General features: G+C 41.3%; 1 protein-coding gene across 1 annotated transcript in view; it reads left to right on the top strand.

Moving 5' to 3' along the window:
- The window catches only part of ITGA9 (integrin subunit alpha 9), a 213,465-nt gene that overhangs the window by 87,835 nt on the left and 99,386 nt on the right, over nt 1-26,244 (top strand). Inside the window, 1 exon segment of the mRNA XM_050325002.1 lies at nt 12,220-12,375. Coding sequence (XP_050180959.1) covers nt 12,220-12,375 — 156 coding nt within the window.

Raw genomic sequence — 26,244 nt, 5'->3', positions numbered from 1 at the left:
GCAGCTCTCTCCGTGTACTGCCTGCCCTCTGCAGTTGTTCCTTGCACTGTCTATGTTTTTCCTTTGACATGCTTACTGTTCTCTGATCTGCTTCTTCAGTGCTGCATCTCAGGCTATTTGGAAACAAACAGATCCTGGAAAAATATGTTCCAAAAGTTTATTCAGTAAGAAAATTAAGGAAAGACTTCACTCTGAAAATGAAATAACATCAGCTTTGACCTAGTTACATAGCTAGGGAGATCATATTTATTGTGGTTGATGCTGTTACCAAAGCTGCTTCCAATCCTAGAGCTATTGAGCGACACATCTTTCGAGAACTGAGTTACCCAAGGCCAATGATGCTGTGCTACATACACCCAAACTGGAGGGCAGCACAGAGCACTTGTCTCCTTTGGAGCTGGGTCTGCCATGGCCAGTGTTGAAGGTGGTTTTGGCCCCCACCATGCAGCTGGTTCCAGTTGGCTTATGCCTGAGACCAGGAAAAATGCCTTTCTCCACAGTGTTGGCTCTTTGGTTTTAATGGGTTGCTGTATACAGAGGAGGTCATTTTGTATCATAACCCTTCACAAAATGTATGTTGTGCTCAGGGTACCATGTGAATGATGATGAATGGGAGGAAAGTACTGGGTATTTCTGGGACACCAAATGACCCAAGGAGAGCAATCCGGACAAATCAAGATTATTTTACAGCCCTACAATGCAAGATATATCTAGTGCAATAAACTTGTCTTTTAAAGAATTTTGTTATATCTTCCTAAAACCAGAATAATAACTAGAAAAACCCAATCCCCAACATCACCTTCTCCTCCCTCTGCGCCCCCCCCCCAATAATTTCTCCTAATTACTCCCACTGGTTATAATATCTTTTGATGTCTCCCCAATGATTTTTGTATTTAGTTGTCAGTGCCTGCAGATGGCTAGGGGTTAACTCTGCCCTTTCCCAGTTTTGCTGGAATCTCTTCTCTTGCCCCTAATCACAGCATGTTCTGGTTATCCATTTAGAGTCGTTGCATATAACCTAGAGGAGTCCCGGTGTAGACCGCCAATGTTATGTGTTGTGGAATTGATAGATGGGATTTGAGAAAGTGCTGCTAAGATAAACACTCTTAACTCAATGGATAATGTAAAAATAATCAAAAGTAATCGAAGGAGAATGTGTAATCAAAGGAGATGTGTAAAGTGGTAATACCTGCACCTAATCATATTTAGTTAAAACCTTATTACAGTATTGCCATTGTAAAATGCCATTTTTTTCCATTCCCCATGAATGTTCCTTCAGTTTCAGAGCAGAGCTCTCAGCTTTGATCTGGGGAGCTGTATGGTTTGTAGTTATTTGTGGAAACATTTGCCTTGTTTGTTTTTAAAGCCAATGGAACTTGAAGGGAAAGTTTTGGGTTTCCTTGGTTCCCCTGAGAAACACTTGTTCATCCTGCTCCCATCTGTGGGTGTAAACAATTGTCCTTTGTCATTGTACAATATCCTCCAGCCCAGCCATCTGAGAGCCGGGCAGCTGTATCCGCTAATGTGGCTTCTGAGCAGGAGACTCTTACCTCTCTGTGAATGATCAGCGAAACACGGCAAAAGCCTTACTGTTGCCAAAAGAAATGGTGAGGTTTCTGAAATATGTTCCGATTCCTTCCTCTTTTTCCTTTTGGTTTCATATTAGTTGTAAGAAGAGTCTGAAGAGAGGATGGTATTAGCAAAATGGTTTCTGGATGATCAGAGGAGAATGGCAGAAGAAAAATGGTGGGGAAGGAGATGATATGGAGACAGGGTGTTACTGGGATGATTGTCAGCATACTGATATGTAGGTATGTGCAAGATCGGAAAACTAGAGGCTAACAAAATGTCCTTGACACCATCTAGAATGCTTGTGCTATATAATGGATAAGTTTCCTTTAAGACCTCTTCTCCTCAACATTACTTGGTTAATAATTAAAGAATTCCTATTAGTTAGGGTGTTATGGAATAGTGAATGGGAGTTTGTCATCCTTAGAGATTTCATTGTTTCCAGAACAATATAGTTTCCTCATGCTCTTCAGATAGCACAACTCATGTGTGTACAGAAACCATAGCACAGATGGGGGGAATGGTCCTTCCTGGAATCTCTGGCAAAAAGTACCCAGGGAGACTCAATGAGAACCCCTGGAGTTCTGGAGTTGGGGATACAAAGGATCCAAGGCCTGATACACCCCAACTGAAAAAGAGATACTGGCAGCTTTGAAGGGGTTTGAGCTGCTTCAGAAGGGATTGGCACCAAAGCACAGTTCTCCTGGCACTCTGACTGCCAGTGCTGGGCTGGATGTTTAAAGAGAAAGTCCCTTCCACACATCATGCCACTCGTGCCATGTGGAGAAAGTGGGTCACGCTGATCACAGAGCAAGCTTGAATAGGAAACCTCAGTCACCCAGGGATCTTGAAATTCATCAGGAACTGTCCTGAAGGCAAAAATTTCACACTATCCTCATCAGAGGAGAAGGTGATATGTGATATAATCAGCTACCTGAAAATGAAAAGGGATACACTCTCTTTACTGACAGTTCTACAATACAGCCCTAGCTGTATTGTAGGGCTACATCGAAAATGGAAAGCGGCTGTATGAAGGCCTATGTGGCGAGTCACAGAAGCCATCATTGAGAGACAAGAGATCAAGTCAGTTTGCAGAGCGGAAAGCCATCCAGCTGGCTTTAGATATCTCTGAACAAGAGAAATGACCAATGCTCTACCTCTACACTGACTCATGGGTGGTAGCAGATGCTCTGTGGGGGTAGTTGGACCAATGGAAAAAGAACAATCTGAGCTGCTGAATTGTGGCAAGACATCGCTGCCCAAGTAGAGAAGTTGGCTGGCAAAGTATGCCATGTAGATGCACGTGTGTTCGAGAGTCAGGCCACTGAAGAACATTGCAAAACAGGACAAGTGGATCGAGCTGCCAAGATTGAAGAGTCTCAGGTGGATCTGGATTGGCAATATAAGGGTAAATTATTTCTGTCCTGGTGGGCTCATGACGCCTCAGGTCATCAGGGAAGAGATGGAACATACAGATGGGTTTGTGATCAAGGGGTGGACTTAACCATGGACACTATCTCCAGGTTATCCATAAGTGCGAAACATGCACTGCAATAAAGCAGACCAAGTGGGTAAAGCCTCTGTGATGTGGTGGTTGATGGCAAAATATAAATATGGGGAGGCCTGGCAGATTTATTACATCACACTCCTGCAAACCCACCAAGGCAAGTGCTACATGCTTACAGTGGTGGCAACAACCACTGGAGGCTGGAGACATAGCCCATGCCTCACGCCTCCCCAGAACACTGTCTTGGGCCTTGGAAAGCAAGTCCTGTGGTAACATGGCACCCCAGGAAGGATTGAGTCTAACAACAGAACTCATTTCAAAAATAGCCTCATAGACATCTGGGCCAAAGAGTGGTTATTGAGTAGGTATGTCACATTCCCTATTATTCACCAGCCTTTGGGAAAATTGAATGGTACAATGGACTGTTAAAGTACACATTGAAAACAATGGGTAGGGGGACGTTCAAGCATTGGGATCTACATTTAGCAGAGCCTACCTGGTTAGTTAACACTAGAGTCTCCAATAAGCAAGCTGGCCCTGCCCAATCAAAACCTCCATATATACCATACAAGGCGATAAAGTCCCCATGGTGCATATGAGAAATATCTGTTAGGGAAGACAGTTTGGATTAGTCCTGCCTCAAGCAAAGGCAAACTCATCTGTGGGATTGTTTTTGCTCAAGGACTTGGATGCACTTGGTAGGACAGGGAAACACCATGTGTACATCAAGGGGATTTGATTTTTGCATGAGAACAGTCTATAATGTTGAATTGTATATTATTGGTTGCTGAATGACACTGCCACTGTGTGCCATAACTACCATGGACAATGGGTATGGCCTGTTCCAGATACACCAGTTGTGAGCTGCTGATGCAGCTTGCAACCAACCAACAGCACGCCAGCCCTCTTGCCCTGGAAGACGTCTAGGACAGATAGAAGCTACAGTCATGGACTAAATGAGCTCAGCAGGCATTGTGGAAGGATGGCCCTTGACTATGGAAATGATAGCTGTGTTTGTGTGTATGTGTGCATTTATTTATTTATATGGACATTTGGAAGGTGTAGGATCTGGCCATGACGTAGATAGTAGAAGTGGATAATGTCCTAGTTCTGGACAAGACAGGTTTAATTTTGGCAGTAGCCAGGATTGGGGGAATGGCTAGGACCTGGAGGTTACTCTGTAACACCTCATGTCATTTTCTGGGGATGGGGAAAGGGGTCCCTTTTTCAGGTTATGCAATGTGGCAGAGGGAGTGGTTGGATCTTGTCATGCGTCTTCTGTGTGATGAGCATGCGAATCATCCTCCTCTTTCTTGTACGCTTTGTTATTAGTTGTTATTGTTGCTGTTACTGTTCATTGTCTTATTTCATTGCTGTTTCCAGTAAATTGTTCTTAACTCAACGTGTAATCTGTACCTTTTGTACCTCCCTTTTTCCTATTCAGCCTGCTGCAGGGGGTAGAAGGAGGGGAAGTGGGTAGTAAGCAAGCTGCACATGGTTTTGAGTGATTCAATAGGAACACTAAACTGGGGAATAGCATTTTTAAACCATTACAGATCCATATTCATGAAGAGGTTTGGGATACTGTCTCAATTCATATAAACCTGTGTTGGGTGGTTGCTTCCCCTTACAAGTGACAGGCATCTCCAAAAGGGAGCAGGCATTTAATCACCCATTTTGTGGGATGGTCAGTGGGAAACACTGAGGAGAGGAGTGTGTCCTTCTCCTTTGTCCATCTGCAGAGATTTTGAGAGAAGCCTTTTGATTACACTCCTGTGGCTTCTTGAAATGTGCTCGTAAAAGTGCTTCTGCCATATTTTTTTTCAAGAGGAAGAAGAAAATCCATCTGGAGCAAGGGAATGAAGGAAGGATGGCTGCTTTCTCCTACAGGGTAGCTCAGAGGTTTACTTATGACTGTGTAGAGGCAGATAAAGCTCAGGAAAAGACTGAGGGGCACAGTGCCATTCAGTGTCACTCAAACAGCAGTCATCAGCTGTGGAGCTGCATTGTGCCTCCAGTCTGACCTGCCACACACAGCAAAAGGGGTAGAGGGCCAGCAAGAAGGGGTAGAGGGCCAGCAAGAAGGGCTCCTGACCACCCCTGTGAGCTGTGGCTTCAGGAAGGAGTTGGGAGAGTCAGTCCTCATTTCAGTCCTTGGCTCTGAGGACAGCTTGTGTGTGAGATTTTGTACTGGAAGTTTGTTGGATGACATATTCACACAGCTGGTTTTGTCCAGTTATGTATAGGAAAAAAACAAGAGAGTGCACCAGCAAGTACAGTATATGAATGCTGAAATTAACTGTGAAGTTAACACCATTCCCCCAGGTCCACAGATGTGTTGAACTTTCAGCAGACCTGTTACCGTATATGATGACTCAGGAGCCAAGGGTCTCAAACTCCAGTGGAAAAAACAAGTATGTAGTAGGGTTATATATGTGCAGGAAGAGTCTGGATTTAATTTTTGTCTCTATTCTGTATATAATTCCCTGCTGAAATACATTATATTTTCAGAAAGAGAATAAAATAAAAGTTTGAATTTTTACCCTTATTCTTCCTTCTTGGGTTCTCTTCAATCACTTGAGTTCAGGTCTTCATTTCATAAGTACCCATCAGCTCCTGGGCTTTCTAATGGTTTGTGTTTCTGTATTGCCAATATTGCAGGTGTCTCATCATATGCTACAGAGATTGGTTGTGCCTTGCCTGGTACCAGGAAAAAGCTGGGCATCTCAACCCAGCAGAGTTGTTTTCTTCAGAGGAGAGTAGCATGACTTTAGGTAGTTGAGGAATTGTTTGTATTTTTCATCTAAAGAACCCCAATGAATGACTGAAAATGAATATAAAAGAGAGAAATGGGATGGGTGATAAAAACATAACTGAAAACTTTAGGTCCAATAAAAGACCAAACATTCAAATGTGTAAATATGATGTGAATCTGTATTTTCCTTATGCATTTTATTTCTAAGCTGGAAAATTATGGTCTGAGCTCACTAATACATAATGAATTTGGGTGGCATGTAGTAACTTTTCTTACAGATTACCATGAAATATATCCCATAATATATTATTGTTAAGCCTTTGTAACCTTTGACATGGAATATTTACACTACTGATTGCAATCTCTCCCATGTCAACATCAGTAATACCTTTATCACTCACCAGCTGATAGCGGGAATCCAGATGCACAGGAACGATGAACGCTTAGACTCACACTGAGATTGTACTCAGATTAGGTTTGGACTTTCAGCTCTTTCCTTGGAGTTTCAGGGTATTCTCTCAGTGCATGCAGGCTCCTGAGCACCCGGTAAATATTTAACACCAGATTTCCCTAGGATTTGGTTTTTTTTCTTTCCTAGTTATCTCTGTGTGCAGAGAGGGGTGCTGACCTAGTGGAAACAGTTGCATGCTGGTGTAAAGCATTTAGGAAGAGGATAAAGAAAGCATTACCATTCTTTAAATGCTGCCTTTAAGTAACATTCGAGCATGTGACACCCTGTTCTAAACTCTGAGGTTCTTCAGAAGTCTTATAATAGTTGAAATTTAGCAACAAAGACTATTCACCTATTTGTTGAATTGTGGCTGTCACAAGATCTTAAAACAAAGCAGAAGCATGTATTATTGAAACATCAGGCCTCTGATTGCCTTCATATACTATTAGTTTGACAAAAAATTCACCAGTAATTTTGTAAATTAGCTTTTACTAATCAAGTAAACTTTTAGTTCGACCTCTTCTCTGGAAAAGAGTTTGCAGTGGTTTTTTTTTCCCCTTTAATTACAGTAATATTTTAAAAAAATAAACTGAAAAATATATGTATTAAAAAATCCCCAACTTGGGTGAGAAACAGAAACTAGATCTTTTCTAGATGATTTGGGCATGTTCATGTTTTGTATGCCTTCCCAGTGGGGAGGCACCAATGCTAAAATTATGCCAGTCTGAAATAAATTATTACAGGTCCTGGAATATCTTTATCAAGGAGGGTTGAAAATATTAATTTGCACTGGATATTGACACCAATGGATCTAAAGTTGAACTCAGTAAGTGGTACAAGGAACAGAGCAAGGAACTTAAGTTCCACCTTATTCATTTTCAGGTACTAGAATGACATGTACACATTCATTCATCTGAAATGAATTTCAGTTTAAAAAACTTCCAGTTTAAAGCCAATTTGTCTAATAAATGTTCTTACTGAATTGCATGGCACTTAAGCTTTTCATCCTGAATGACTCAGTTTAGAAAGGGAGACTGAAATAATAGAAGACAGTTCATTTCAAAGTCAAGCACTGTCATCTTATTCATTCATAAGCTATCACGTATGTTTATTAAGACCTAGAGCAGATATTTCATTTGATAAATTGTGGCAGTAGTGGCCTTTGCTTCTGAAGGCTGGTGGACATTTGATTCATTTTGAGATCACTGATCAAGGAACTATTTATGAGGACTTACGTGGCAGTGACCTGTGAGCTGATTAAAATGGCATGCTGGATTGGCATTAGCACAATGTCTTTTATACATTTTACAGCATTATTATGTTATCAATTAAATTGGAATTGTCAAATGTATTCTGTGTATTTTAAGGCTGTAAAAATTCTTGTAGTCTATTATTAGTGCTTGTTATTTAGCTCATGAAGTAAATATGCTTGGACTAAAAGTTTCAAGTTGAGTGTTTTAAAAGCCAGGTCCTGGAATTCATTCTTAGTCATTTGACTAAACAGAGCTTGATTCTCGGAAGTACCGGAAAGCTGTTCTGAATTCAGTAAAAGCTCTGGAATCTGTGCATGGGTTGTTGTCCTCAGAGCAGGTCAGAGTAGAAAAAAGGCCCACAGAGCAGAGACCTTTCCCACAGAGAAAGGGAAGAGAAACTCTAGGATTATATGAGCAAACACAAAAGCAAGCAGCAACTGTATAAGTCACCGTGATGATTATGTGTATTTCTTCAGCTAATGCTGTTAAATATTTATATTCCTTGCTTTAAAGGACTGCATTTCACCCTTCATTCCTGCAGGACTCTTACTGTAGATTGTGGTGATTATTTACATTTCAATTTATTTCTCAGCCCATTAGCCATAATTAAAAATAGAATTTTGTACTCTCCAGAGTCCTTTCCTGGAGACTTTCACCTTCTAGATGAAAGGGGATTAGATAGGATAATTTATTGGGCTCACGTACAGTCCCCTGAGTGTACTGTGGCACTAAGCTGAAAGAAAACTGAAATGATATCCAGTCTGGCAACCACTCGTACCATGAGTAGAATAAATCCTGCCCCTGGACAAAAACTCTGTCTTGTTCCGTCCAAATTTGCTTGAATTCCTTATATGTGTGGGCTCTTGGTAACACAAAGTTAAGGTTGGAGAAGGCAGTGGTTGTCTGCCAAGGCCGTGTGCCTTTAATATGCTGGACTCTGTACCTGTGTCTGTGTTGTCATGAAGTGCCTTGGGCTGCGCCAATGAAAAGTGCCAAAATTATTTTTTACGGTTATGACATTCCATCTTCAAGAGGGAATTGGAAATGATGTTCAGAATCACAGATCTGACATTTGATCATTGCTCTTCAATTACTTTTCAGATTTTTAGGACTTTTTAGTACTAAAGTCAAATAGAAATAGTCATAAATCTGGCAGAGGCTTTGCTTTCTTGCTTGCTTCTCTTCTGCTTAGTCAGAGAAACAAAAAGGAAGAAATACATGGCATTAAAAAATTTCTTTGAGGTGATTATTCTATGAGAGGAAATAGCAAACCTCTGTTATCACATTTGTTAGGACAAGGTTTCAGGACCATGATGTCTTTTGAAACATTTCTAGGTGCCTTATTGCTTTCTTAAATGCTCTTAAAAGTGTGCTTTTTCTTGACTCTGAGTTCTTTGTCTTTGCTAGGTACTAATGAGGGATCATCCTGAAATACTCTTGATAAAACCCCAGCTTATTCATACCAAAACACCTTTTTCTTCAGCTCAGAGGGATGTTATGCAATGTGTCTCACAGGAAAAGATAAAAGGTCCTGGCAAAAGGATGCAGCTGGCTAGGGCTGTTTCCACTGCAGGAAGGGATACTGGCAGGAGGGTAGTTTACTTGGACTGAAGTGTATTGATTTCTGCAGACACCTTATTGCAAAAGTTTCTGATGTCCAGAACAAAATCTGGTCTGAAAGAGAAGATAAAAAACCTACCACCCTAGAGAAACTGCCTGTAAGAGCACAGGATTGCTGATACCATCCCAGCTTCAGGACCCCAATTCTAATTCAGGCACTGTGAAAATATGCATCAGTTTAGTGAGATCCAGTCTATACAGGCTAGGTCTTTATTGCTGTTACTGACTGAACCCTAATGACATAGTTGTTTCTGTTGGTAGTGTGAATTGCTTGGATATTACACTTGTTTTAGTGTCCTTCAAACATTTTTTCCATTAATGAACCTGTGCTACCCATATGCTATGATTCACTAGGGATGCTTTGGTAGGTTAAAGAGATGTCTTTAACCTGCAACACTTCCTCAGCATAGCAACACTGTGGTGAAAAATGGTGATTACATGTAAAAGCCTCATTGTGGAAAATATATCCCTTTGCACATCCAATTCATTAGGGCTATGTAACTGATGCAAAAACCACATACAGTTTTCTTGATTTGCAGGATTTTTCAGTCTATCTCAAACCTGATTCTCATTACATCCTTGGGCTTCCTCCTAGAAACCAGGAATACTTAAAAGCAATCTGTGGTTTGTGTCATCAGTGTATGATTCAACCACTGGAGGAGATACATTTGGGTAGACTGAAAGATAAAGGAACTGGTTGTATTTTCAACCTAAAATAGTACTTCTCTAGATTGCATTTGGGCAAATATTATTCTCTTTATGTGCTTACATCCCAGACAGTCTGTGGTATACCTGTGAAGCTGAACTGTCTTGTCTCTATCTTACCCAGGACATATCCCAGAGACTCTTGCCTTCATTTTTGTAGGATTGTGAGCAGAAGGAACTGAACATGTGGGAAAATTAATAATTGGGTAGCATTCATAGTTTTATTCTTAATTAAGGACTAGTGGCTATGTGAAATGTATTTCCTCAGGGCTGTGGTGAGGGAGAAGTCACAATTTCACCACTAAAAAGAAGCAGAAAAAAGACACCAGCAAACAATATAGGCATATTCTAATATTCATCGAAGTCAATAGGAAACTTGCCTTTTGACTTTAAAGGGCATTGAACTGTAACCCTGCAACATCATATTAAAATGCTTAGATGTACTCAAGTACTTTTTCTTACCATACTGCAGTAATAGAGCTAGAAAAACTGTAGGTAGGTTTTAATTTAACCCACTCCATACATTTTTAATTGTTTGTGTTTACATGGGTGGTTGCATACAGTTGGATTAGGTGGCAGTTTGCCTGATGATTTGTGTTTGACTGTTGCTACATGACATGCTCTTTTATAGTTTCTCTCTTTACGTAGTCTTCTTGTGAGCTGATGCAATCCTTGCCTAAATTAATGCATGCAATTTTCTGTGAAAGCAAAGATAGTGACTTCTGTGAGTTATAGTATTGTTATTTAGTGGTCCCAGTATGGTACAATTCCTACTCTGGAAGAGGCTGCAGGCATGAGTGTCTCTTCTGCTGAGAGGATTCAGAATGCTGCAGTGCATGCATGGTCCTATTTGTGGGACTTGGAAGAGGTCACTGAGCTATCACCACTACCGCTATGTCTACTGTTGATCGGTGTCCTTTACCAAGAAAGTACAAACCACTCCAAGCAATGCACAATTTAAACTTTGGGGCACTGGCAGACATTGGTGTAAGGGTAAGGAATTTCGGGGCTGACTGAAGGCTTCAATGTGCAGGAGAGTAAATATCACCCAGCTTGGTCTCTGTTATTATTCACCTGACTAACTGATGATTTGGGAATTTGATTAGCCATTAATCTTTGTCTGACTTCAGAGACCTGTGGCCCCTCAACATAGAGCAAATGGTTACCTTGAAACAAATCAAACAGAGTGGTCTGAAAGCCAGTTACTACCCATCTGGATGATGCAATTTAAATGGCATTGCATCTCAGTTGCTTCTACTGCTTGTCAGTCTGTGTTCAGAGAAGACCATTACCAATGCAAGACGGAGCTGAGAGCTGGCTGATTTGGAGATTTGTTGTGCTTACTTATGATCTTTATTTATTGCCTCAATTTCATCTGCACTGAATTCATGCTACATGTTTAAGTAATTAAAATTTAAGAGAAATACCTGCCTGTGAAAAAGTATAGCATTTGCCACTTCTGTTTTCTGGTACCTTGGATTTTGGAAGTCAGGACTGAACAGAGCACAATGAGCCCTTTGTCTTTGCACAGCAAACTGAATTTAAGCAATGCATGTTATGACAAATGGTATGAGTTTTGTGGCTTGGGCTCCAGCAACAAGAAAAGGCAATCCTTTTTTCCCATCAGCCAAATAATATGGCACCATTTAATACATCTGGTATGAAGCCTAAGAATAATACATATAATAAAGGAACTGAAAACTTTCTTCTTTTAAAAACTGAAGGTGAGGAGAGCTGTGAATTTTGCTTTGAGAACCATGCTGGAAGATGGCTTTTCTTGCCCCTGCAGGTCTGTAGTCTTATTTATAACCACATTGGTATTTCTACCTCTCTGTTCATTTCACTGATACAGCAAAACAACAAAGGAAGACGGAGTTTTCTCTTCTTTTAATGCATGGAGCTCACTGGAGGTGACTTCACTCAAAGTCTAGGATTTAGAAACCCCAGAGATTAAGATGATTTACTCTTTGCTTCTGCAGGATTATTGGAATCACTTTCTAATTTATTTTATTTTTAAAGAAAATGTCTTTTATTGAAAACCACTAGATTTATAGGTGTGCGAAGTATGCTGCTGCTTCTGTGGATTCAAGAGTATGTCCCAAAAGAATGACTATTTTTTTAAAATATATTTTATTTTTTTAAATCTTCTGACTTATTTAAATGTTATATGTGCTTATTCCTGTTTGGCCTGGAGAAGAATAAAGGAACTAGAGAAACCTACCTTCTGTCTGCAGTGTTGAGTCTGGTTTAATAGCAGGTTTAATTAAGTGGTCTGGTTTAATTAAATGTATGATTGTTGTAGATGGAAACCTGCTTGCTTATATGTGTTGGTGAAATATCTGTTTGGTTTCTTGTACAGAAAAGAGTCAAAGATGTCATCTCTCCAATTGTATTTGAAGCTGCATACAGCCTTCAGGAACATGTGATAGGAAGAGGAAAAGAGGACAAGGAACTATCTACTCTCAAGCCCATTCTCCGCTGGAAGAAAGGACAAAAGATAGCACAAAGGAATCAGGTCAGATTTGGACTATTTTATTTCCCTAGAAGACCTGTGGCTTGAACTGACAGCAGAGGTGCCTGTAAAAGTGTATTGCCAAGCTCTGGGTCATTTGCAAACAGTAACCTTTTTGCACAATCCCTAGTGTTGCTAACATCACTGCTGTTCCATAACATAGTAAAGACTTGTGCTGCCAAGACTGGACAGCAGTTGTTTCAGGGTGTCTGTGCTGGGAAGGGACAGGATAAGAGAGGTCTTCTTCCTCCTGTTCTTCCCTTTATGCAGGAGATTCTAGTGAAAGGCTTGGTCCTGGCCTTCTTTCCAGGTTGAGCCTTTGTTAGTGCCAGAGGGACAGAGATGACTCCAGGAAGGGACATGGGAATGGTGTGAGGGGAGAACAGTAGGCACAATAAAGAAAAATTTGCCTGGCTCAACTACCCTCTTCTTGAGGACTCCTCAAATCCAGTCATGTGGCAAGGGAAACCTTCTCCAGCTGTCACTGTAGGACATGTCATGCTAAAATAGGATGGGTTTATTTGAGAGAAAGTAAAGTGTAGGTAGAGCCATGTACATATTAGGATCTTATTTTGTTCCACTGCAATGCAGAGAAACTTTTTTGTCATTAATTTTGGTGAGAGTGAGATAATTCTCTTAATGTTGAAATGCTCCTCATTTAAAGGGTAGAAATTCTTTCTATTATTATTATTTAATTTCTCTCCCTGTGCTGAGTGTCTGAGCCTGACGTTGGTACCGGAGGATGGTGTAGGAGGTAGCTGTGTACGATGTGAGCAAGTGAGTGACTTGCTGTGCCTGGTAGCAGAACTTAAGGAAGAGGTAGGGAGATTAAGGTGCATTAGGGAGAGTGAAAAGGAAATTGACTGGTGGAGTCAAACCCTTTTGAACCCTAAGAAAGTCCAACAGGAGACGGCGAAGCCCTGCCTCTCCTGCCATAAGACAGATGGAGCAGACCAAATTGATGGGGGGGAATGGAAACAGGTCCCTAATAGGAGAGGTAAAAGAACTCTTTCTAGAGCCCCATCACCCCCCAGGGTGCCCTTGAAGAATAGATATGAGACCCTGGACCCAGACAGTCAGGTAGAGGACAGCCAAGAAGATCCCTCTAGAGAGCCTCCTTGTTCGGCCCTGTCTAAAAGACGGATTACAACCACAGGTATAAAAAAAAAAAAGAAGGATAGTTGTAGTCGGTGACTCCCTTCTGAGGGGAACTGAGGGCCCTATATGTCACGACTATGGAAGAAAGGGCTGGCTACTTAGGAAGAATTCAGGAAGACAGCTAGATCATGCAGAAAGAAAATCAGGGATACAAAAGCGCAATTTGAAGTTAATTTGGCCACTTCTGTTAGGGATAACAAAAAGTCCTTCTATAAATACATTAATAACAAAAGGAGGGGCAAAGAAAACCTCCATTCTTTGACGGACTCTGAGGGAAACATAGTTAATAGAGATAAGGAGAAAGCTGAGGTACTTAACACCTACTTTGCCTCAGTTTTTACCAGTAAGACAGGTGACCCTCAAGGCAACTGGCCTCTGGAGCTGGTAGACAGAGATAGGAAACCAAATAGCCCCCTTGTATTCCAGGAGGAAATAGTAGGTGACTTACTGAGTCATCTGGATCCTCACAAGTCTATGGGACCAGACGGGATCCATCCTAGGGTAATGAGGGAGCTGGCAGAAGAGCTTACCAAGCCTCTCTCCATCATCTTCCAACAGTCCTGGCTCACTGGGGAGGTCCCACATGATTGGAAGTTGGCAAATATCACCCCAATCCATAAAAAAGGCTGCAAAGCTGACCGTGGTAACTACAGGCCTGTCAGCCTGACCTCAGTGCCTGGTAGAGTTATGGAGCAGATCATCCTGTGTGCAATCACACAGCACCTACAAGATGGACAAGGGATCAGACCCAGCCAGAACAGGTTTAGGAGAGGCAGATCCTGCTTGACCAACCTGATCTCCTTTTATGATCAGGTGACCCACCTGGTAGATGAGGGGAAGGCTGTGGATGTGTCTATCTGGACTTCAGCAAAGCCTTTGACACTGTCTCCCATAATATACTCCTGGAAAAGCTGGCAGCCCAGGGCTTGGACAGGGGCACTCTGTGCTGGGTTAAGAACTGACTGGAGGGTCAGGCCCAGAGAGTGCTGGTGAACGAGGCTGCCTCCAGCTGGCGACCGGTCACCAGTGGTGTCCCCCAGGGATCAGTGCTGGGCCCAGTCCTGTTTAACATCTTTATCGATGATTTAGATGAGGGTATTGAGTCCATCATCAGCAAATTTGCAGACGACACCAAGTTGGGAGGGAGTGTCAACCTGCTGGAAGGCAGGAGCGCTCTGCAGAGGGATCTGGATAGACTGGAGAGTTGGGCTGACTCCAATGGGATAAAGTTCAACAAGGCCAAGTGCCGGGTCCTGCACTTTGGCCACAACAACCCCCTGCAGTGCTACAGGCTGGGGACAGAGTGGCTGGAGAGCAGCCAGGTGGAAAGGGACCTGGGGGTGTTGATCGACGGGAGGCTGAACATGAGCCAGCAGTGTGCCCAGGTGGCCAAGAAGGCCAATGGCATCCTGGCCTGCATCAAGAACAGTGTGGCCAGCAGGACCAGGGAAGTGATCCTTCCCTTGTACTCAGCACTGGTGAGGCCACACCTTGAGTATTGTGTTCAGTTCTGGGCCCCTCAGTTCAGGAAAGACATTGAGGTGCTGGAGCAGGTCCAGAGAAGAGCAGTGAGGCTGGTGAAGGGACTTGAGCACAAGTCCAATGAGGAGAGGTTGAGGGAGCTGGGGTTGTTTAGTCTAGAGAAGAGAAGTCTTAGAGGTGACCTCATCACTCTCTACAACTACCTGAAGGGAAGTTATAGCCAGGTGGGGGTTGGTCTCTTCTCCCAGGCAACCAACAACAGGACAAGAGGACATGGCCTCAAGCTCTGCCAGGGGAAGTTTAGGTTAGATGTTAGGAAGAAATTCTTTACAGAGAGGGTGATCAGGCATTGGAATGGCCTGCCCAGAGAGGTGGTGGATTCACCATCCCATGGAGGTTTTTAAAAAGAGATTGGACATGGCCCTTAGTGCCATGATGTAGTAATTGGAGTTGGATCAGGGGTTGGACTTGATGATCTTGGAAGTCTTTTCCAACCCAATCTATTCTATGATTCTATGATTCTATCTGTAACATTACTTTCTGATGCTGCTCATAACGTACCTGAATACTACTTAAAAAAAGTTTTGAACTGTATTTGGTTATAATCCTTGTATTTAAGAGAATGAGTATTAATTCAAGTATGCTTTATTTTTGTAAATGTATGAATGAAAGATGCATTCAAGAATTACTTATTTTTATGAAGAGGAGTTGTATGGCTGTTATGTATATGAATTTTGTATTGTTGCAAAAATATGATGGGAATTTGTGGAGAACTTTGGAACTCAAGTAGTGTGCTGAAAACATGCATGTTACATGAACAAAGCTGCTTGTATACTTTACCAATGGGCTTAAACTCAAAAGGTCACATCTTGCTCTGCAGACGTGGTTGCAGATCAGTATTAAAATACCTAAAAGCTGAGATTATAGTACAGAAATAAAAATATGTTAGGAATTTCCCTGAGTTGTTTTCTTGTGCAATTTGGCTGAGAGGGAGCCAGTTTAACAATCCCTTCCCATTTGCTTTCCAGACGTTGTTCACTTAGCTTAGTAAGAAAAGGATTTTGACATTGGGTGTGCTGGCATGTTTTCAGCTAAGGAAGTGAGAAGAGCTGGAGGCATGGAGGCATGATATTAGGGTCCTCAAAGGCCAATTTCATGGGAAAATTGGGATGTAGCATTCTCTTTCAGGATTCTTATTATGTTCTTAGTAGAAATGGTTTTTAAAAGCCAAGAGCTTTTATAATAAAGGATTTGCATTTTCAAAGAATCTAACAATTTTAAAGGAACATTTTGGAAGTCCAATTTAAGTCTTAGTGGTTTCTATTTTCAAAAGATATGGCATAGGTGAGGTCAGGTGGACAAAATTAATGTTAATGTTAGTACTAATGTCTTTAAATATAGCTGGTTGTGTGTTATTTTGGCAAGTCCTAGATCCTGTTGATCCAGTAAAAAATGGCGTTTTGGGATCAAAATTGTTACATCTGTTCATTCAAGGCACCATTTAAATAAGGATACTTTTCTGAAACACCAGGCAAATGGTTTTTGTGAATGAATGCAGGAGAAGAAGCTGGAAATAGTGAATAGCTGAAAAAATGGGAGGATACCATCACTGAGCAGAAAAGGGGGAGGCATCCGTTTTTCAAGATCCTACTACAGCTCTGCCATTAAAAAAAAAAAAAAGCCATATATTTTGCAAACTTGCAAAAGCCATGTATTTTGCAAACATGGACCTTATGTGACCTAGATGTGATTTTATTTAAACTAAAGTGATGTTAAAGGTGAAGTGATCTCTTTCACTGGTATTTCAGTTTATTTTCATGACCCAGATGTTTCCTGTATGTGTCACCTCCCAACAGGAGTGTACAGCCCTATTACTCACAAACAAGGAGGTAGGAAAGCCATCAAGAGGCCTCTTGACATAAGAATTAAAGATTATACTGATCATGTGAAGTTCTTTGTGTTCCTTTGCTCTGATGCATTTAAGGAGTCTGCTTGGAAATACTGTTCATGGACATCCACCAATAAAAGTGGCATCTCCTTAATGACATAATCACAGAAGAGGATTTTGTTGGATATTCATCTTTTAAATCAGTATTGCACTCTATGTGAGAGAACAGTCTAGCCCTGTACTCATCACTTAGACCAAAGCAAAACTATAATAGTAAAGGAGTGTATTGATGTGAGATGTCATTCAAAATGCTTTATTTATTGGTCACCTTCATTTTAAAAGGATGCAGCTTTTACTGTAAGGCACAGCAAAATGCTTTTATTTAAAAATAAAACAAAACAAAGGTAAACCTTGACTGTTCAGTGAAGAAGCCTGCTTTTATTCCTAAGTGAACTGTGCTTGAAACAATCAAAAGATGATAAATAATTGGAATATCTGACTGATTTGAAGAAAAGGTTCTTCACTGAAATTTCTTAATGAAAAACATGCAGTGTTGGGACTTCATTTTTGGTTATTTTGTTTTTGTAAGCAAATAGGCTCAGATACTTCAAAATTAAGTAATAGTGTGACTAAGCTGGTCTGAAGGATTGTTTGGCCCAGGATACAGTAATGGTTTCTAATGGACTTTATTATTTTCTTAGTTCTTATATATGCTTACCAGAAATGGCAGTTGCTATAGAGTGGTGTAATTTTTTGTGGTAGAAAAAGTAAATACTTAACGGTTATATATCTATTGATAAATGGCTCAGCAGCTAGTCCAGTTGTTGGGTGGAGACTAGCTGCATGGAGAACATTATTAGCTTTCTGAATTAGCTGGCTCAGTTTTGCCATTGTTCTCCCTTTAGTTGGATTGCTGGAAGCGATGATTTATATTCCAGCAATCCCTCTGCTCTCCCTTTGGTGGTGTCTGTCTTTTCCTCTAGACGAGTTTACTCAGAGTTGGTGCTGAACTGGCAGGGACTGGATGCTGTTCATGTCAGGAAATCTGGGAAGGACCCATCCTGAGCATGTACTTTTGCCTGGGTTTGCTTTGTGTTTGATTGGAGGGGTTTTTGTTGGGTTTTTGGGGGTTTTGGTGGTTGCTGTTGTTTTTGAATGGCAATAATGAGGAAAGCTTTAAAAGTTTGGAAGAGTTTAGCTGAACAAGAACAGCAGGTATCCAGATGTACTGTACCTCAGAAATGGTTGTAATTGACAAACTCACTGAAGTAAGAATGAGTGGAGATCAGTGCTTCTGATTTTATACGTTTCTATATGCTTGTTCTTAAGCAATCACAGACTTGACCAGCAATTGTCCAATTTTTTCAACTTGTAGACAAAACCCAACATAAATGAGAATGTGTAATACATGGTTTAATCACCAGGTTTAGATATCGAGGGCTTCCCAAAGAACAGTAGCCAATTTCATGGCAAGGCTTCGCGAACGAAGATTTGAGAAGGGCTCTACCCACGCTTGCTACAAGCGCACTGATGGCTAAAAAGGCCAATGCGAGATAGACAAGTCCATTTACAGAAGGCACAGCAGAAAGACTCCCCAGGTGATGTCAACAAGACGCGATTCTTTCTGCGTTGTCTTTTCTCCTCGAGAGTGATCCTGCATGTGTTCTCAAAAGCAGCAGCAGCGTTATAGATGGTGTGTCTGTCTCCAGGCCTCCTGATTGGAGGCCAGGGTAGACCAATGGTGGTGATCAATATGGCCAAGGCTGAGGGATTGTTTCAGGCAGTCCTTGTATCTCCTCTTAGGGGCTCCTCTCTTGTGGCAACCAGTGGCAAGTTCCCCATAGAGCACGATCTTACGGAGGCGGTAGTCCTGCATCCTGGAGACGTGCCCTGCCCAGCGCAGCTGTGTTCTCAGCAGCATGGCCTCAATGCTCGTGACTGCTGCCTGTTCAAGGACAGACGTGTTGGTCACATAATCCGTCCAGTGGATGTTTAGGATTGTACGGAGGCAGCGCTGATGAAAGCGTTCTAAGAGACCATGTGCTAATATACACATGAACACACTCAGAGACACAGAGACCTTTTTGTCTTGGCATATGTGCTAGGGGAGCCTCAGACTACATAGTAATCCCATCTTAGGTGATAGAATGTGAATTATCTGATATAGTTTAGAGGTTTTTAGATAAATAGGTTGTGAAAGGAGAGAGAAACACATAAGCATTTGCAAACTGAACCCTAAATTAAAATCCTACTGGGCAATTTCTGCAGTTCAGCATAATGGCATCCATTTATTTTCCACACTGCAATGTAGGTGGAAATTGTAAGAAAGGGTGAATTCTTGTTTATGCTTGGAGCTATAATAGAAAATTGTAGTATTCTTAAAAAGCCGCAGAGGCAGGTGACAGACTTCTAGGAGACAGGCTCCATTAACTCTGTTCATATCTTTTTAGGAGTTTTATGAAGGACCAGGAGACCTTAATTGGAACACCTAACATCTTGAGGAGATACCATGATAGTATTAGTTAATTTAGTTCAGAGTACCTCAGTGGCACAAAAGCCTTGTCAGTTCAGAGTAGCATTCATAAATGCAAAACCACTGAAGTGCAGGTGGGTAATGGGGCAAGACTCACATATCCTTCGGGGTCTAAAGGATGCTAAATGTGGACCTAAATTATGTATGATGGTTTGGAGATTTTTTTGGGCATTTCCAGATGACAAAATAGGTGCCACATCTGTTTTTTTAATTTGTCATTTTTTTACGGGTTTAGATTTTTAATTCCACAATTGAGTGGTGAGTAAAAAAGGGTTTTGCTGTTAAAATGTTTAAGTATGAAAGCATCCTGAGTTCAAAAAGATTCATTTTGCACAGTTCCACTTTTAGTAAAAGAAAGAAGAAAGTTTAGAGGAGAAAATGTTCTCAAATGTCTTAAAAGAACCCTCCTGAGATTATATAATTGAATTATCCTGTAGTTATCCAAAATAAATGGAAGACCATTTAAGACAAGACAGGAAAATATATAGAGAAATGTGCTGCAGAAATCCATTCTACAGTTGCATAGGGAGATGGGATAGCTCTTTCTGTTGTTTTATGAATTTGTAAGGTCTGAAGTCTTGTAAAATAAGAACACTATTTGGATGATATAAACTGTTAATAATTTTAAAAAGAAAAAATTGCCTCAGCCTGAAAATTGAGTGAGTCACACCAGAAATCGAATAAAGCTCTGAAAGACCGGGAGCATATTTCTATTGCCTCGAATTGCAATTCTTCATCCGAGGAGAACATGAGGGCAAGAGATTGCATTGTTAAACACATTCACTGCTCTGGAGAATAAATAATACATATGTTTAATAATTTATTGCTTACTTTCAATAGCTAACAGGTTTCATGTCTGATCTTTCTGAACATCTGGTTTCATTGGAAATTCCTGTTCTTCTCACATTTGAGTGTCCTCTCTGCTTTTTGGCTTGGTGATCCTAGCCCAGGTTTTAACTCTTACTGAAAGTAGGATGCAGCTGAAATAGAGGGCAAATGATTGCATTTGGCTTAGATGGCCTGACAAGTGGCATTGTGCTAAGCATGAGCTGCAGGCTCAGAGTCTTAGTGAAGTGGATTAATTCCCTCTGTAGCTTTCCCCAGTTGGAGAAGTTTGATTTACATGGTTGTGCCCTTACTAGTGTAGTATAATAATTATTACTGGCCAGTTTCTGGGGTTTTTTTTATGCTAATGCACTATAAAGGAGCGTCTGTTTTCTTTGTATGAAGACATCACAGAATCATAGAATCATTATGTTGGAAATTATCTCTGAGGTCATTGAGTCCAACTTGTGGCTTATCACTACCTTGTCAACCACACCACGGCACTAAGTGCCACATCCAGTAATTTCTTGAATGCCACCCTGGATGATAACTCCACCAGCTCCCTGGGCAGCCCATTCCAATACCTGACAACACTTTCAGTGAAGAAATTTTTCCTAATCTCCCACTGAACCTCCCCTGGTACAGTTTAAGGCTGTTTCTTCTGGTCCTGTCACTAGATGCCTTGGAGAAGAGACCAACACACATCTGGCTACAACTTCCTTCCAGGAAGAGAATGATAAGGTCAGCCCTGAGCCTCCTCTTCTCTAGGCTAAACAATCCCTCAGCCACCCTTCACAGGATTTACCCTCTAGACCCTTCACCAGCTTACCTGGATTTGCTCCAGCACCTCAATGTCTTTCTTGTAGTGAGGAGCCCAGAAATGGACAGAGTACTTGAAGTGCGGGCTCACCAGGGCTGAGTGCAGGGGATAATAATTTCCCTAATCCTGCTGGTCACGCTATTGCTGATACAATTGGCCTTCTTAGCCACCTGGGCACACTGCTGGCTCATGTTCACCTGGCTGTCAACCAGCATCCCCAGGTCCTTTTCCACTGGTCCACTTTCCAGCCACTCTGCCCCCAGCCTGTTGCAACTGTACAGGGTTGTTGTGGTTGAAGTGCAGGACACAGATCTTGGCCTTTTTCAACCTCATGCTGTTGGCCTCGGCTCGTTGATCCAGACTGTCCAGATCCCTCTGCAGACCCTTCCTATTGTCCAGCAGATCAACACTTCCGCCCAACTTGGTGTCATCCACAGACTCACTGAGGGTACACTCAATCCCCTTGTCCAGACATCAGTAAAGATATTAAACAGGACTGGTCCCAGTACTGAGCCCTGGGGAACATCACTAGTGATGGGCCACTAACTAGATGCAGCACCACTGATCACCTCTTTCAGGGCCTGGCCATCCAGCCAGTTTTTAACCCAACAGAGAGTGCACCTGCCTAAGCCATGGGTGTCAGCTTTTCCAGGAGAATGCCATGGAATACAGTATCAAAGGCTTTGCTGAAGCTGCAGCCTTTCCTTCATCCACTAGGCAGGTCACCTAGTCATAAAATGAGATCAGGTTGGTCAGGCAGGATCTGCCTTTCCTAAACCCATGATAACTGGGCCTGATCCCCTGTTTGTCCTGTATGTGTCATATGATTGCACTCAAAACAATCTGTTCCATAACCTTCCTGGGCACCGAGGTCAGGCTGAGAGGCCTGTAGTTCCCTTGATCCTCCTTCTGGCCTTTCTTGTGGGCATCACACTGGCCAACCTCCAGTAATCTGAAACCTCCCTGGTTAGCCAGGACTGATGATAAAAGATGGAGAGTGTCTTGGTGAGCTCTTCCACCAGCTCCCTCAGTACCCTTGGAGGAGTCCCATCCAGTCCCATAGACCTGTGTGTGTTCAAGTAGCGGAGCAGGTCACTAACTACTTCCTCCTGGATTACAGGGGGTATATTCTGCTCCTGGTCCCTGTTTACCAGCTGAGGGGGCCATTTGCCCTGACGATAACTGGTCTTACTCTTATAGACTGAGGCAAAAAAGCACTTTGGAAAATTGGATCATATATCCTGATCTCTGAATAAGCATTCAAGAACTCAACTTCATCACATGACATGATTATAACCATATAGCATCAAGATCTAAAATGTAAAGAATTATTATAATAACAAGCACCATTATTGAATTGTTTTTGTACTACTAGTATGATCTAATTGTTAAGTCATCTCTGCACATGCTACAGGGTTTGGTGACAATTTACAGGAAATCAGAGATTGAAATACTCTATTCTTAACCCAGATTATTTTGCATAACCTTATTTTTTCTGTAGAAGTCCATGGCACAGTTTATGAAGTTGAAGGAATGGATCCTCATTTACCAAAACCCAGGTCTGCTGCTTTTTAAGGGGTGCTATCTGACTGATGTGTGAGGAAGTAGTTAAATGCCTGATCTCAAGTGAATCTCTTATCCATGTCCATAAAATGATGTTTTCACGGATTCTTTTGAGAATTTTGTTTCTCCTCCTTTTTCCTCCTTCTCTTCGAGCATTGACCTTCAACTGTAACTTTCCGTTTCTGTGAAAGGATAGGCAGTACTCTTAGAGCACTAGAACACTGTTCTAGTGAACAGTGCTGGCAACCTCTCAAAGTCTTGTACACTTTGGCTACAACCTAAAATTTCCGTGTGCTTCCCTGAATTTTGGGAAATTGGGTATCTTGAAATAATTTTTTTTTTCATTTTAATTTACTGGAAGATTTCCAGTATTTTCTGTAGGGAGGAGTGCCATAAACACAGGGTCATTTTGGAGTTTTTTTCTGTATTTCCTGTTCTCTTCCTTACTTCCAGAAACATAGATGTGTTTAATTTTCGATAGCCATTGAAAGAAAGTGAAGCAGTTTAATAAACCTGGTTTGAAATCTTAGATCGCCTTCCGATCACTAGCTTGAAGCCAGGCTCCTTCTTTCTTGTTTTACCTCCTAGCAGCTTTCAGTAGCAGTCCACTATCAGCAAGAAGGAAAAGGAGAATATCTAAGTGCCCAATACCCAATAAGTGCCCAATAAGCTTTGTGCTTAAGATGGCTTAGGATGCAGGAAAAGAGATTTATCCTCCTCTTACTCTACTACATTTACCCCTGGCCTTTACCACAAGATGTGGAATTTAATTCTTACTCCTCTCTTCAAGAGGCATAATGGGCACAGATACTTGCTTTGAGGCCCTGATGTGACTGCCTTTGTAGACATTTTCCCTTTCTGATCAGCTATCTTTAGATTTCTCCTTACTGTACATTTGATTATGTACAGATGTGTATATTCACTCTTTATAATGTGTGTACCTTAATGTAGGCTTTCCCACTGAAGGATATGAGCACCATCCATCTTTTCTAACCTCTCAGGGACATATCTATCGCATTCCTTGACCTCCCGAGAAACATAATCTTTTTTACTCAGAAAAGTTGCCATGCAGAATTTGAGAAAACTGTGTTTGTCAAGGAAGTTTGGTGATGTGGTGGCAACTGTCCTGGAACAATTGTTCCTGAGGAACAATTTGTCTCCTCTGGGCAGCAGAGTGCAGGGAGGAATCATGGATTCCTGGGGGTTTGATCTGTGCTTTGCTGTAGATCTGGTGATTTCAGGAAGTCTGACAGACTCAGTGAGCATGTAATTTACATTAGTTTTGTGTTTGTACAGTGAAGATGTGTTATAGAAGTATTGAGATTATCCTGTCCCTGCTACTGAGCAGACAAACACCTGTTTTTTTTGTGGAAATGCCAGACAAATATGTGGTGGCCTTGAGATAAGAGATGCAGCTGTGTTTTTCACTCAGGACAATTTTTACCCTGCACCTTCCTCACCCCCTCCCCTCAGTTTTTCATGTATGTGTTTCTTATGTAAGGAAGCTTCCTGACCATCTCTGATATACATATTCAAAGCTGTGTGATACTTGGTTCAGTGTTAGTGGAATACAGTAAAATTCAATTAGATTTCTATAATATCACTGTTCAAAATTGTTGTTCTTCACGTTGGGTAATAGTAACGGCAAAAACTATGAACTCATTATGAACTCAAAAATTATCCACAGTGCAGTGTATTTGTTTTACCCTACTTCCTTTTTTCAGTTATGGATAACACATACAACCCATTACTTACCTTCTTTAACAATTTTAATATTTAAAGAGCTCTATAAATCCTCAAAACTGGTATTGTAAAGCTGCAACCAGTTTAAAGATTTCTTAGAGTTAAAATTTGTGATGATATTGTAGTAGGGCCTGTGCCACATCCCAGGAGTGGACTCCTGCTGTAACAGCCTACAGTGTTGAGTTAGGTACAGTTTCTGGCCTAAAGAAATTGCAGCTGAAGTAGACTGAGTAAGGGCACAGTAACATAATATGTAAGTAGTGTTAACAAATTTTACAATGCTTTAGAGTGTGTTTACTCTCTTTATTCTTTAGGAGGAATTTAAACAGGCAGGAATTAGTCAATTTGAAAAGCGAAAGCAGCAAAAAGCTGAGGAAGAGAAGGCTCAAGTTAACAGAAGAAAGTGGAGGAAATACACTGACTGTAAGAAGCTAGAGAGTTGAGATGCTAGAATACATACAGAAAGGGGAAGTGGAGTTGAGTCCTGGTAGACCAGGGAAATAGCGGAAAATAGCAAAATAACCCAGAGGCATTGTTAGCCTGGAACCGCTAATCAGTTCCTGGGCTGCTGCTGAATCAGTTGTGCCTGCATCCATGGGTCTTAGCACCTGTTGGACCAGAAATCCAGTTCAGCCAGCTGCGTTGAGGTGAGAAGGCTCCCCCCAAACCTGAACAGGTTCAAGATCCTCCACAGAAGCAAACAGTTGACTCCAACACAACTACAGATTTAGTGACTCATCAAACTAGTGCTGTATAGGAACTTGGGTTCCTTTGACATAGTAGAATACTCTAGGTATTTCAAAGTAACTTACTTTCAAACTGGAAGAAATACATGTTCGGTGATTTTAGAAAATGAAATATTTATTAATTCTTTCTGTAGAACTGTAACTGTAGATTTAGGAACAAAATGGAAGGGTTATTAGATAGTTACTTAAATGTACTTACGGTACTTTATACTTTGAAATGCGTAGATCATTTCTTAGATCGCTGTGTTCACTTTGCCAAGATTTCTGCAATGCGAACAGGGAAACTAACTGGCAAGAATTTTTTTACGGTTTATTATTCTTTCTCCTCTCAAGGTCAAACAGTCTTTCCTATGTATAGCTACTACAGTGGTTGGAGATTAATTCTGAGGATTTTTGAAACTATACCTCTGAAATGTGCCATGTTTTGAGAGGGCTGCCTAGCGTCTGTTCCTGTCTCAGGGCTATTCTAGTCCTTTAGTTGTGGTAGTCTTTATTAAGGAGGAAGGGTAAATTCAGTCTTTGTTTTTAAAGCCACAACAAATTTCACTTCTGAGATTCTGAGAAAGAAAAAGGTGAGGAAGGAACATGAAAGAGCAAAGTAAAAATAGCCCAGACGAACTGGCCACCTTCCATCTTTCTTCTTTTGCAACTCAGTGCATAGTTTGATATCTGCTAGTCCCACACTGTCTTTGCATTTATGATTGAAATATATTTACTTTTGTAATAAAAGTAATAGAGCCAAGACTGAAGAAAATTATATTAAAGGAAAAGATTGGTGGATTTTCAGGTTTCCTAGATGGACAGTGTTGGCAACACTCATTTTGGGGTTTTCAATGTATGGTAAGCTGAAGATCGTTACAATTCTGAAAAAATGAGTGCTCCAGCCTGAAAAGTCTAGCCTTATGTTCAGAAACATATTGGTCTCTGGTCTAAACAGCAGCAGAAGGTAACCATGATCTTGACAGTGTCCAGGTTTCTTTGATGCCAGTAACATGTTCGTGTTCTCTTCTTTCACTTACTGTGGTTGCCTCATTTAGCCATAGCACACTACTGCAGAGATATGCATCAGTTCATAGACTCCTCATGTACTCCCCTGCTTTTTGCCACTTAAATA

Source organism: Myiozetetes cayanensis, unplaced genomic scaffold, assembly GCF_022539395.1.
Source record: "Myiozetetes cayanensis isolate MyiCay16 unplaced genomic scaffold, myiCay2020 scf1, whole genome shotgun sequence".
Classification (NCBI taxonomy): Eukaryota; Metazoa; Chordata; class Aves; order Passeriformes; family Tyrannidae; genus Myiozetetes; species Myiozetetes cayanensis.
Note: the sequence above shows the minus strand (reverse complement) of the source record. Positions and strands in the feature narration are given on the sequence as shown.